We start from the raw sequence: 14,036 nt of genomic DNA, 5'->3' as shown, positions 1-14,036 counted from the left end.
GTGGAGCCAGAAGAAAACCACTAACCAGTGAGGCTTCAGGTTTCTAGGGAGCATAAAGACTGGACTCTGGAGCCATGGAAGAAGGTCATGTGGTCTGATGAGTCCAGATCTACCCTGGTCCAGAGTGATGGAGCATCACGGTAAGGAGAGAGGAGGATGAAGGGATGCAGCCATCATGCCTAGTGCCACTGTACAGGTCACGGTTTAGAGCCAGGTCTAAAGTCAGTTCTAGGTTCAGGTCTAGGTTCCAGTCTAGAGTCAGGTCTAGGTTCAGTTCTGGGTTCAGGTCTAGGTTCAGCAACATTATATTATGTCCAAAGAATGAGGTCAGCTGATACCTGAAAATCCTGAATGAGCAGGTTATTCCATCTTCCCTGATGGCTCAGTGCAGGATTCATGGGACTGTGAAAGAGTGGTTCAGGGAACAGGAGACATCACTTCCACACATGGATCGGCCACCACAGAGTCCAGACCTGAACCCCATGGAGGATCTTCACTAGACGTTGCACAACATTCTCCCATCACCACTGCAAGATCCTGGAGAAAAATGAATGCAACTCTGGGTAAAATGTAATCTTGTGGCGTTGCAGGAGCTTATTGAAACGTTGCCACAGCGAAGCTGCTGGAATCAGAGCTAAAGGCTGCCCCACCAAATATTAGTGTGACTTTTTTTTTCTTTGGGGTTGGGGGAGGGGGACGGGCAGTGTTTAGGGGAGTTGGACTTCTTTTAAGCTTCTTGAAGATGTTTCACCTCTCATCCAAAGACAACTTCTAACTTGTTCTTAGAGAAAAAAGACCAGCCGCCTTCTAGTTGAGGGTTTAGGATTGTCGTGACCTGGATAACTGAGCATCCTTTGGTTTCTCCTCCCTAAAGATGACATTCTGGGGATGCATCTGGGGAGTTCCAGATTTTACTACACATATAAAGAACTTCTTCTGTTGAGAACAGTGCTATCTGACTCAGACTGGGATTTTAACCTGAGTTATGGGGTAATGATGCTTTCCTACCAGCAGTAGTCAGTACTGGGAGCTGGATAAGTATAAGGATTAAATGATAAAAGAACACAGATGCAGGGCTGTCTGTGTACTTTGATCCAGCAACGTACGTCTCCCTGCTGGATGGCTGTGCTGAAGCTTGTGGTTTTCTGTTTTCCACAGGCTGAAGCAGAGGGCTTCTCACACTTCCACCTGTACGTCTGCGCCGCTTTCCTCATCGAGTGGCGCAAAGAAATCCTCTCCATGGTTGACTTTCAGGTACCAGTGTCTTTACAGACATTCATTCTTACCTGAGAAAGTAATGCGTAAGTAATGGTTGAAAGAGGAAACTTTATCCTGGCTTCAGTCCACGTCGTCTGCATTCAGCTTGTCTAATACAGTCTGATGTTGAAGGAGTCCTCCCAGTCTTCACCTCACGGGAATCCCCTTTTATATTCAGTCATCTTAACTCAAAGCCAAACTTTCAATGTTAATCTAATATTCCCGTCATTCATTGCTGTTCAGTCGGGTAAGATGGGAAGCAGGTGTTATTTAGAATTGAAATGAACAGAATAGAAAATACTTTATTAATCCCTTTGGAGAGTCCTCAGGGAAATTTGGGTACCAGCAGCAATACAACAGCAACAGTAAAGCAGGATAAGCACTAAGATTTAATATATACAGGTATAAAGTAAAATAGAGGCAATAAGGTGCAAGAAAAGTATAAATAGAATGCAATAAAAAAAATTAAAATAAGTTAAATAAAATAATATAAACAAGCATTGCACACAGTAGAGGTGGTACAGATTCCCAGTTCACTTATTGCACATATAAGTTATTGCAACTGTTTGTATGGGTTATTGCACAAATGAATTATTGTGCATGTGTTGTATCAGGCGGACTGCACACCTCCCTCTCCCCCCTCCTTTACCGCAGGTGTCTGATCCGACTGATCTATGGGGAGCTGGATTGACAAAACTAGAGCATTCACACACGCCTCATTCTGCCTTGGGCAGCAAACTTCTGGTAATATATAAAATTTGCCCACCATAAATAGATGATCCCTTTGAAGAAATTTGGCTTCCACAGTAATTTTGTCAATATAATAAGAGCATTATATAACAAGTTAACGGAGATCTCTCTGAATCTTTCACCTTGGAGAGAGGAACAAGACAGGGTTGTCCTATCTCCCCCTCCTCTTTGCCTTTTTCATAGAACCCCTCGGTCAGTGGGTGAGGCAGGAGGAGGCAATCCAGGGTAACTGGATGTCAGCAGAAATAATCAACGTTTGCTGATGATGTCCTGGTTTTTTTAGAGGAGCCGGGGAATTCATTTCCACAACTGATGTTACTTTTGTCCAAATTTGTAGAAATATCAGAGTCTAAGTTAAATATCTCCAAAATTCAGGTTCTGACTTTCAACTTCATGGCCACACAAAGGATGAGGGAAGAGTTCAACAGAAACACTGTCCTATCTTGGGATAATTCTGACCAAAAAAGTTTCAGACCTTTCAGTAGCAAATTATGGACTTTTACGGACTCTTATCAACTAAAATAAAATCAGACTTGCATAGATGGAACATAATCCCATTTCTGGGTCTGACTTCGGGGATAAACGCAGTCAACGGTTTGATGACTGAAGGGGGAGGGGGGGGGGATCCATGGATGACGCATAGAGTGACATCATGGCAGAAAGCAGTTAAAATGTGGAGCTAACCGGATACTCAGATGGTGAAGTGGTGTGGTTTTCACACGGAGTTCATTCCCAATAGGAGTGGCCATAGATTCAAGGAGTGGATATCTAAGGGTTTAATCACCCACCTGTGTTTTATTAACAACGAGACATTGCATTTTCCAGTTCTCGCAGTCAAACTCTGGTCTAGAGAGGAATGATTTTTATAGATACTTGCAGGTACGGCCCTACTTCAATAAGAACTGCAGATCCACTTAACAGTAGAAACTGAACTCTTTAAAATTCTAATCTCAGCCTCCCAATCCACACTCACAAAACCTATCTATAAATTATACAAGGTTCTTTTACGCACCTGAATGAGAACACCATGCATGTTAAAAAGAAGTGGGAAAAAGAATCTGAGGAAGCATGGCAGCAGATTTGTTGTTTCCAGTGGTCTTCAACTAATTCCACAGAGTGGAGAAAACACTGCTGGAAAAATGTAATACGATACTTTAAAACCGCCCACCAAGCAGGGGGCGGGGTTTAGCTCAGACCCGCTGGAGACCATGTGGTGGGGTTGAGGTGAACCACTTCCATATTTTCTGGGACTGCCCTAAATTGATCCAATACTGGAGAAAAATTCATGAAACCTTTAACACGGTTTTTAAGCTTGTAACACCCCTGTATGTTAACGCTGTCTACCTGGGAAGTGTGCAGGCCTTGACATGGAGGAGAGACATAAAGTTGTTGCAGGCCCTGCTAGCAGCAAGTAAGAACTAGACCAGGGGGACCCAAGTTCGGTCCTCAAGATCTACCATCGTGCAACTTTTAGATGCAACCCTTCTCCAACACACTTGAATCAGATGTCATCTGCATATCATTCAGCTCTGCAGAGGCCTGGTAACGAGCCAGTCATTTGATTCAGGTGTGTTCAGGGTTGCATCTAAAAGTTGCAGGATGGTAGATCTCGAGGATCGGACTTGGGCACCCCTGAACTAGACGTTGGCTTGATCCGGCACCCCAACGATAGAAGAGTGGCACAACACAATATTGGAAATATATAAAATGGAAAAGATCACTCTCTCTCTGATACTTAAGAAAGATGAATTCAGGGAGACATGGGAAAAGTGGATGGAATACATAACCCCAGTTAGGCCAGACTTTGTACCCCTCTGCTGGGTGGAGAAATGTCAGCTACCTCTGTTCTAATGTATACAGTTAACTCATCATGAAAATGTGAGATAACTGGAATGTGCTCCTGGTTTGAGATAACCGGAGGGTACTGTGTGTACAAATATAGAATAGAATAGAATAGAATAGAAATACTTTATTAATCCCTTTGGAGAGCCCTCAGGGAAATTTGTGTAATAATAATATGTGGATTTAAAACAAACAAACTGGTGATGCTGTTGATCCCCAACTTTACAAAGATCAGGAGGATTTAAGTGGACGTATTTAAGAAGAACTGAGTCACTTCTGCAGAGGATTTCACTATATTTGTGTTTATTTGTATAAATGGGTGTGAAAAATGTCAACTTTAATGTTGTTTTACAAATAAAAATAAAATAAAATAAAAAAGTAGATGATCCCAGTGTGTCAGACGCTGGTTTTCTGCCTGGCTGAACACCTGCCGCCATCTGTGTGCAACCAAGCCCTGATCTCCTCGTGATGGGGAGAGAGTAACATGCTAGCTCAGGCTAGTTTAGCATGTCATCGTGGATGTGCTGTTTCTGGGGGAAGGGTTGGATATATCCACCACTGACGGATGGGCTTGGCTGAGTGAACCCGGTGGGAGTGGAACCTGCCAGGTGTGCACATGTACACAATATGTCAAAAACAAGATCAGCTACGTTGTCGGGTTTTGCATAAACAATAACGTAAAGCTGCACTGAAAGACTGATGGTTGAATATTTGTATGACATTACAAAGTGCATCAAACCTTTAAATACACAAACTAGACAGAAAATTAGTTGAAAATCACCTCCCCTTAAAAAGGTGTCTTTAATATTTGAATCGTATTCCTAAAATCTGAGTGATGGGAAGGGGGCATGGCATGTACGGCTCGGGATATGCGGCCTGAGTGGGGAAACTTTTTGCTTTAAGCAAAAACTGGTTTGTGCTGCTGTTTCAAAGACGTTAGCAAGAGTTTAAGCCCGTACCTCCAGCCTTAGTTTGTGCTGGCTGAGGTGGTGCTTTGGCCCGTCTTCCTTTCTCCAGGACTGAGAAATCATTTTTGAGTGGATTTCGATTCAGAGTTTTACTTTTTTGGGAATGTTTGGAGCTAAAGTAACCAGTCACTCATTGTATTCAGGGTCCAGCTAATAAAACTCTAACCTGCTGAATAGTATTCAACAGCTCTGATTGGTCAGTTTTCTCCTGTAAACTTTATTCATATCTTTAAAATGGTAGCGGCACAAACAAAACAAATGCTTCACACTGTTATATTTAAAGAATGGGGGGGCAGCTTCTCTCAGGCTGGTTTTTATGTTGGCCTGGTTCTGTTATGATGATGAGATGCTCCACACACCAGACGGTGTCTACACGTTTATTTCTTGTGCTCTCCAGGGCCTCCTCATGCTTCTGCAGAACCTTCCTACCATCCACTGGGGAAACGAGGAAGTGGGTCTTCTCCTGGCTGAAGCTTACAGACTCAAGTACATGTTTGCAGACGCACCAAGTCATTATAAGAGATAGGCCCGAAGCCTCCACGTCAGGGAAGAACCTGCCTGGATTGAGACTGGACCAGTCTTACTTGAGACGCTCCAGACGTGAGCTGTTGTCTGAGGTAAAGCTAGAAGATGCTGCTGGACTCGTGTGACCATGTGTTCAACCACAAGCTCAACTTTATTCTGTGAAAATGAATTCTAGTGAATATTTAGTGGAATTTGGGTTTGCGGTGCACCAGTACAGCTCAGTAAATCTGGAACTGGTGCAGCATACTAAATGCTGATGTTTTGGTTTTGTCATTCAGATTTTTGTTGTCTCAAAATGAAACGTTCGCTCAGAAGAAGGCGGCTATAAGGGACTCTGTTTGTCAGGTCATCCTCCTATTTAGAGATATATATATAAAGAGAGAGAGATTTTTTCATTTTATTATGTTTTTTTAGTAGTTGTTTTTAGTGGAAAATATTTGGTATAAACCAGGCTACTTTTCTCTTTTAAAGCTTCTTTATTCAGACGCTGTTAGAGAGAATCTGCACTCTGATTCCTCTCTTAGGTAAAGACTTGCTGAGCACAATCAGCCTCCTGCTTCAGGCACTCAGTTTAATACATTTCCAGTACTGACATTTGTATTTAGGTGTAAAACCTGAGAGAAGTAAGAAGTAGATACTAGTTCACATTTCAGGATTTGTTTGGATTAAAAACAAATAAGCTAATTTTCAGTTTTCCTTTCTGGTCATAAATCAGTTTTTAAATCTCTGAGAGGTTTTGAGTTTTAGCTCCAATATATGAATAATAATAACATTAGATTTAAAGAATGTTAAAATGGACTTTTTATTGTCAGCGTAGCTCAGCTGAAGGTCGGATTTCATCTAAACCAGAGTTTTAGTCGCTTCATCTGAGCTCCGAGCATCGTAAATCAACCCTGTGATGTGGTTTCTGTAAAACTGCCTGAGTAGTGAAAAATGTTCCAGTTTAGGAGTTTGTTGGTACTGAAGCACAGTTGGTCCCATGATGGCTCCGCCCAGCTCACGTCACATGACAATGCCTTCACAATGCACATGTGCAACGTAGCTCGTTTTTCAGTTGGTATCAGCTCAGCTCTCATCTGTCAGTGTGATGTAATCCAGGTTTGTTCCATGTTAAAATGCTCACGTTCAGACTCAAACACCCTCACTGCCGGCAGCAAGCTGCGCCTTTTCTTCTCACCATCCTCCAACAGGAAACCCGGAGGTGAACATGTCGTCCCGCTCAGACCACAGCGGAGAGGCAGTCAGCTGGAAAAATGGCCTGATCAGCTTTTTCTCCTTTACCTTGTTGGTAAAACATCACCTGGTTGGAAAAACCTTTAACCCTTTATCAGGCACTCATTGAAATACTTGGAAATGTATATTTTCAACCAAAGAAAAGAGTGTTAATATAATACTGGAAGATATTACAAGGCTAAAAGTTTTCTAATATAACTAAAGTTATGCAGCAGTGAGCGGTCAGTACGAAGAGCTTTCTCTCATTTTTCTGCTGAGGCTGATCTCAGTGACGTCTCTGATGACTGGTGCAGAACTCGGTGTGGTGCTATGAGTTCATGGACCAGCAAGCAGAGGCAGATTGTGTGTCCAATGAAGCACACAAATATGGTTCTTCGCTTAATTAAAGGGTTAAACTGTGATGTGGGTTGTTGTAAAAAGGGTAGATACGTCAGAAATTGCTGATATTTAGTGTAGAGATTTAATACAGATTATGGCTGCCTTGTAGATACTTCCAGGTGGATTTAAGGTATTAGGAAGAGTCTGAAGCAAATTTCAGCTGTGTACCACACCAAGTCCTTCTGAAATGTCAGCTGAGCTACAACCTGAAGTCTGACTGGAATTATACTCTGGTTCAGAGATTCTAAGGAAACTCGCTCGGTCTCAGTGTTTGATGATGTTCTGTTCTTCCATCTTCTGAATGTTTAATGAGGGTTACATACACCTGTAGCCTTAAAACCGTCTTCTTTCATTCAGGTGAGCCGTGTGATTGTGTCCCAGCCGTGATGGTATTGTTCACTCCATCTTGTTTTTACGTAGAGGTCAAACGTTTTCAGAAATGTGACGCAGTGTTGCTTTGCTGTTTCAACATGATGCCAAATCTCCGTTTGTCTGAGAGCTGACTTCAGCCTTAAATGAAGAAGGAATAAATTATTACAGTACTTGCTGTATCCTTTTTTATTTATATTAAACGGATCGTTCTTCTTCATGTTGACTTGTCTATTTGTACGATTATGAAGTTTTTTTGTTTGTCTTCCCAAAATGTTTAATGTTAGTTATTTCACCTCAGTGCAACAAAAAGAGGGTCAGTTTTATTTTTTGTGTTTCCGGTCCAGACACCTCACACTGTAGAGCCCTGCAGCTGTAGGGGGTTCTTAATAAAACTAGAGGCACTCGGAGAGCAGACCTCCACCAAGCTGTTGTCTTATTTTCTTACCTGGAGGCCTGACCTCCGCCTTAGCGAAGGGAACAAGGCCCTCGTTTAAAAGGTGCATTTCCATTTTTATGTCTGCAGAATTAAGATTATAGATGTGATTTTCCAAATGGTACTTACCAAGGTTTTTTCATGTAGTAAAGAAAACTTCTGATTGAAGCTGATGTAGAAGATCAGACTTCATGTGTTAGGCTAACAGGAGATTTATTTATATAAAATACTATATCAGTAGCAGGAAGTTACTGTAATGTTTTGTATTTTAGCACTGGGTCAAGGTATAAACTTTAGCTTTTAAAAGGGTCTCACAACCAATTAAAAAACAGCAAACACCATCCTAACTCCTTCCCTTGGCTGTGTTTTTATTCTTGTAGAAAGAGTAAATGTACTTTCTCTTTCTTGGGGACCAAGGAGTAGTGTCATCTAGCAATCCCAGATGGCCGCAGTCGCTCTGACTGAAGGTCTGGATGACCTCAATTATAGATCCACAAAAGAAAAGCAGCCCCTGCAGACAGAGGTCAGAGATGGCTCATGTGGGTGTGGGTTGCTTCCAGGTGTGTTAGCAAGATTACCTGAGAAATGTTCAACAGAAAAACATGATAATTTCCCTTGAGCGGAGGTAAGGCCAGCTTCTGCATGTGCTCAACTTAAGCCACGCAGCACTTTTTAACTCCTTAACTTTTAGTTTTCATTTCAACAAGTTTAACAAAAATTCTTTTTAAATGAAACTTGTGGTTTTAATGTTTGCATCCTGCAGTGCATTAAAACATGCTTCTTTCAGTACTTTCATTAAACTCTTTTCCAAATGTTTGTCTTCAGCTCTCAGTTCTGTTGGAGGGCAAATTCCTTTCAGCTTCCATTTTTTTAGCAATACAATCCTTCTGATGGCTCATTAGGTGAAACACTTCAGCATCAGTATAGTGGGTCCATGCGAGTCATAACTGGGCCCTGCAAACTGTATAATTATCTACAGGTTAAAGGGGATGTGTTTATTGTATGGAGTCACATGTAAAACATTTTTGAGCCACTATATTGATAATAAAGATGTTTTTAATATTGTAACTTGCCAAACATTTCTTTTCTAATGATGACTTTATTAGAACCACCTTGCCAACATCAAATTTTGACCCCTTTTTCATCCAGAACAGCCTTAATCCTGGTGTGATAGATGAAGCAGGTGGTGGAAACCTTCCTCAGAGGTTTTCTCCATATTAACATGACAGCATCACACAGCTGCTGCAGGTTTGTCGGCTGCATCCATGATGAGAATCTCCCGTTCCACCACATCCCAAAGCTGCTCTACTGGACTGAGATCTGGTGGCTGTGGAGGCCGTTGGAGTCCAGTGAACTCATCGTCATGTTCTAGAAAGCAGGTGGAGATGATCTGAGCTTTGTGACATGGTGCATTATCCTGCTGGAAGTAGCATCAGAAGATGCTCCACTGTGGTCATAAAGGGATGGACATGGTCAGCAACACTATTTACACTTGGAAGATCACAGAGTATCAGCATGTGTCTCTTTTTCCTTGTAAGATCACAAAAACCCCAATAACAATTATACACAGAGATGGGGACGTGATCATTCCAACACAAACTGTAGTAAGTATTAATATCTGGCCTGTGTGGTAGTAAATATGTCATCCATTTATTCCAGTATGAAACAAACGGGTCTTTCTTGTAATTCGTGTCTGCTGTTGTTGTCCAGCCTGTAAATGTTGATCTTCAAAGTAGTACTCTCCTGCAAAAGCCATTTTTTCGAGGGCCTTTTTTTTTGTTTTTGTTTGTTTGTTTTTTATTGTAGATTATTAGCAGAATACAAAAGTTAAATTGTTTTCTTTCCAAAGCAAGAGAAACTTGCACCAACTTAAAGCCATGATTTTTTTCTCAGTTATCTTCTTTTGTGACTTCATTAATAACAACAGAAGTAATAGTAAACTTAATTTTTAACTTATCAAACAGTAGTTTCACATGAAAATGTGACCAACACGTCAGCCTCATAAATACAGGGACGGAACAAAGCCGTATAATCTGAATACAGTCTGATTTGAGATGGATTAGTTATTATTCTGTTAACCACGTGGGTGAAGGCAGCTCGCGCACCTGAGCACGTGGGAGTTGTTTTAAAATGACGCGACGGAAGTGACCTGCAACTCAGAGGAAAATCCCCACAAACTTCGCTTTCAGTGACTGTTGCAGCCATGCCAGAGCGGCTTGTGGTGTTGAAACCAGCTGTTAAGGATCCACACCGTCTCATTTTAACCTGCTGTGAACTCAGAAGTCCCGCCAGTTTTATCTGAGAGTCCAGGTAATCTGCGGAAGGTAACGGAAACGCTCGTTTTTAACAGGCTAACGCAGCTAGCATCGAGCTAACGTTAGCAAACACGGAGCTAGCTAGCCTGTGGGCGCTATGTCCCGTTTCTAATGTTTACATCGACGGAGGTGGTGGCTTTTCGTTAAGTAAATGTCTAGCCGTTCTGTTGGTGTTTATTACAGTTACCGTATATTAGTTAAAATAAACTTAGAAGCCGAATTATGAGAATAGTGGCTATATAAAGTTAATAAGAAGAGATACTTCCTAATTCACTGTCAGATGTTGATGAGCAGCTCAGTCCACTTCCCTCTCTGACAAAAATCACGTTTGATAAGATACAACTCAAGTCCGCAGTGATTTATTTAGATGGCGTTGTATGTGTTTAAATCCTTAATTGGTGACTCTGTGTGTTTCAGTTAAAGCAGGAGAGGCTCAGAGAAAGGATGGATGGAGTCAGTTGGAGCGCCACCAGATCTCGGGAGTCATTCAGTCGCTCCACTACAACCACGCTGTCCAGGCTGGCCAGCTTCATTGCACGTGCTGACCCAAAGCAGCACATGTCTAACCAGCAGCAACAACCATCCCACCTGCCCACTTATGTTTGTGGAGAGTGTGGTAAGGGTTTCTCATACCCAGCAGATCTGTTGCAACACCAGGAACTTAAACACACACTACCCAAGCCTCACCGGTGCCCCTCTTGTGGGAAGGAGTTTTCTCTGAGATCGTCCTTACAGCTTCACAAATGTGATCGTGATCCCATCCGGTGTGAGCGTTGTCAGACTTTGTCACTGCTTGGATCACCTTGCCCTGCATGCAGGACTCGCAGTGCAGATCCAGGCAGGCTGCAGGATAAGACCCATCTCTGCCAGCCTCACCTCTTGGACAGCAGTCCTTACGCCTGTGCCCCATGTGGGAGAGGCTTCAGCCAGAAGCAGGCACTGCTGCACCATCAGCAGGCTGGCTGTAGCGAATCGCCGCTCCCATCGAACGTAGTCCATGCTATCTGCCTTCCAGGTGATTCTCCACCTGTTTCTGAAGGTGATTCCACTCGGTCGGATTCCTCAGACAGCTCAGGACCCAGCAGCAGAGCGATCAGCATGTGCCATTTCTGTTCCAGAACTTTCCGCACAGAGGATGCACTGCAGCGGCATACACAGAACAACCATGTGGAGGAGGAGCAAAGGACCAAAGGCGAAAGTTCTGATGAAGAGGCAGGGAAAGAACAGAAGAGGTTTAATGGAGAATCAAATCCAAAACCTAAAAAGAAGCATCTGACCTGTCGCTCCTGTGACATGGTTTTCAGGAGCACCGCTAAACTGTATGTGCACCGAAAGGAGAAGCACAGCAGAGAGAAAAATATTAAGAGAGAGGTAAGGCCACCCATCATCAAGCACAGGAGAACAGGGACATATCCATGTCAGGTGTGCAGCAAAGTCTTCTTTCATCATTTGTCACTTAGAGCACATTTCAGACGGCACACATCGTCAGGCGTCACCTCCTCCAGAAACCAGGCTTTAGGATGTACCACTACGGACTCCAAGTCAACAGAAAACACTCTGAATAAAGAAAAAATAAGCCAAGGAGATAATAAGACAGTTAGGACCGGTCCAGGAAGACCCAGAAAGGAGCCCAGAGGATTAAGCAATGTTGAAGATCCAGGGAGGTGCAGAGAATTGCCTGATGTGAAGAAGGAGGAGGAGGTGGAGGAGAGAGAGTTCCCCTGCCCCTCCTGTGCAGAGGTTTTCTCCCTGCAGTGGCAGCTGAAGGAGCACATGGAGCTCCACCAGTCGTCTGTGAGGAGGAGACAGTGCAGCGTGTGCAGGGACGAGATGGACACCTGCAAATGGCCGGGCTCGAAGAGGCAGAGGCTGTACCACTGTGTGCCCTGTCAGCAGGGCTTCTCAGCACTGGACTCTTTCCTCCAACACTGTCAGCAGCACCTGTGAGCCAAGATGGAGGAAGACAGGATGCCCAAGGGCTACACGCAGCAGGCTGGAAAAGCCTGAGATTCACGTTGAATGTCATCCTTGGCTGCCTTTATACCTTGAAAGGTAGAGTGTGATCTCTCTGAGAGTAAGCCTCAGTGATGGAGCTCACCCAGCCTGATGACTTAATGCTGCCCATACCAACATATCAAGGGTTAAAAAGAATGGGTTGTTTAGACTGAACCCTTTCACTAGCAGTTTATGTGACAGCTATGTTGTCTGCAGCCACTTGTCTTTTACAGTACTAGAGCTAATCGGTTTGAGCTCCATCACAGTGGCCAGTGTTAGCAGGATGGTAGATAAAATCTTCAGCCACCTCAGCGCTGCATTCACAAGCTGTGTTGCATTCAAGTTCACAGACAGGAAGAAGAAATTGTAGGTTTTGGATTCATCAGGAAGACATCTGGTCTTTTTATAAAGATTTGAAGAGGCTGAAGTGAGCAGCGAGTGGATGTTGTTGGCAGATCTTCAGCTTTATAACACGGTTTGACTGGATATGCAGCTATAATGTTCACTGTGATGTCCTGTGTCTGAAAGCTGATTTCAGAATTTAATGAAATGCAGATTGATCAGTGGGATATACTACATAACTTCAGCAAATTTAACGGCCTAAACCTGAGCTCGTCACCAAGGTAGCTGTGTTTTAACCTGCTAGGTCGCCATGGTAACAGATGCAGCGTTCATTACCTTCCTCCTCCTGATCATCCATCTTAAAAATTCCAATCCTGTCAGTGATTTCAGTCACGCTGAATGTCAGAAAGAGATGGATTGTCCAACAAATGATAGAAAACAATCAATTTAGACGATTAAATATTGGCTTTTTAGTAATCCACAACAAAGTGTTCCTTATCCATAAATTTAGCCAGGTTTAACGATAAGCTTTGCAGTTGGAGGAAGAGCCGGCAGGCTGTGTGAACCATGCGTTCAGCTGGTTAATTACGAGTGGCTGAGTCCTGATCTGCCCACAACCCTGCTGGATGCTGCTGGTGTTGGGTCTAAAGTCTTGGCTATATATGGAAAGATGCGGTCATAAAATCTACGCTTTGATTGGCTTTAATTTGAGAGATGAGGCTGATAATTAGTTCACTACTTGGAGCAACTTGCAGTTTTCCAGCTGGCCGTTCGTCCAGCCGGCTCCTCTCTGAGGTGTCGCAGGATGTTTTGTGCTGCAGATGAATCGGGTGGCGCCTGAAGTAATAAAGCTGATTATGTAGGTTTAGTGTTTGTGCAGCGACAGCCCAGCTGCATTGAGCTTCACGGATCGCTCCTGTGGGGCTTCATCTCTCTCAAACATCCTGCTGCAAACTGATGCTGGTGTGTTGGAAATGCTCTTCATTTGTTTTTACATGTTCAGTTCTTTGGTTTCAGAAGGAACATGTCCTGTTCTTCTTGCAAAATCACTGTGACTCATTCTTCTGTAACGTGCCGAGTTGTCCTTCATGTTTGGGTATTTTGTGCATCATATGGGTTCAGAGTGAGGTTAATGGGTTCTAGTTTTCAGTGGTTGTCTTTAACCTGCTGTAAGAAATGACCTGCTACAACATCTGATTTAATAACATTTAAAGGTCTTCAAGCAGAAGTAATAAAACCAAACTAAAAAGCTTGTTGTGACTGAGGATGAATAAATGAGATTATCGAGCTACAGGTAATAATTCAGCTGCCGTTTAAACACTTAGAGGAAGGTGTGAAGAAGTTTATTAAAGTCTCTCAATAATCAAAATTTAGGTATAATATTTCAATGACAGTTTCTTTTAAATGTCATTAAAAAGTAGATCCAGGGCGGATTTTAACTGGACCAAAACTGTTCAGAAACATCTGGTGCAGAAAATAAATCATTTTGTTTGTATGTTTGGTTCCAGATCGCTGCCATGGCTCCTTTAATCCGTCAGCGAATTCAACACACTTTGGAAAAATGTTTATTGGTTTTTATAAGGCAGAAAATTCTGTCAGATTTATTTCTCATGATGAAGACTCGGA

At 42.8% G+C, this 14,036-nt stretch overlaps 2 protein-coding genes across 6 annotated transcripts in view; both read left to right on the top strand.

The window, feature by feature from the left end:
- Nucleotides 1–7,542, top strand: part of tbc1d22b (TBC1 domain family, member 22B) — a 36,851-nt gene extending 29,309 nt beyond the window's left edge. For all 4 annotated transcript variants that reach the window (XM_042003233.1, XM_042003232.1, XM_042003231.1 and 1 more), the window contains 2 exons: nt 1,159–1,254; nt 5,215–7,542. In XM_042003233.1, the coding sequence (XP_041859167.1) occupies nt 1,159–1,254; nt 5,215–5,343 (225 nt within the window). In that variant the 3' untranslated portion in view covers nt 5,344–7,542. The remainder of the gene's footprint in view (nt 1–1,158; nt 1,255–5,214) is intronic.
- Nucleotides 7,543–9,894: 2,352 nt separating this feature from the next.
- si:ch211-148l7.4 (uncharacterized protein LOC563603 homolog) lies at nt 9,895–13,164 on the top strand. Of its 2 annotated transcripts, none has more exons than XM_042003235.1 (2): nt 9,895–10,068; nt 10,491–13,164. In XM_042003235.1, exon 2 carries the CDS (start codon nt 10,518–10,520, stop codon nt 12,018–12,020), a length of 1,503 nt encoding a protein of 500 aa, XP_041859169.1. In that variant the 5' UTR covers nt 9,895–10,068; nt 10,491–10,517; the 3' UTR covers nt 12,021–13,164. The 2 variants fall into 2 exon arrangements, with proteins under 2 accessions (XP_041859169.1, XP_041859168.1); XM_042003234.1 differs by having other exon boundaries at nt 9,896–10,082.
- Nucleotides 13,165–14,036: the final 872 nt, after the last annotated feature.

This window comes from Melanotaenia boesemani, chromosome 13 (genome assembly GCF_017639745.1).
Source record: "Melanotaenia boesemani isolate fMelBoe1 chromosome 13, fMelBoe1.pri, whole genome shotgun sequence".
Taxonomy (NCBI): domain Eukaryota; kingdom Metazoa; phylum Chordata; class Actinopteri; order Atheriniformes; family Melanotaeniidae; genus Melanotaenia; species Melanotaenia boesemani.
Note: the sequence above shows the minus strand (reverse complement) of the source record. Positions and strands in the feature narration are given on the sequence as shown.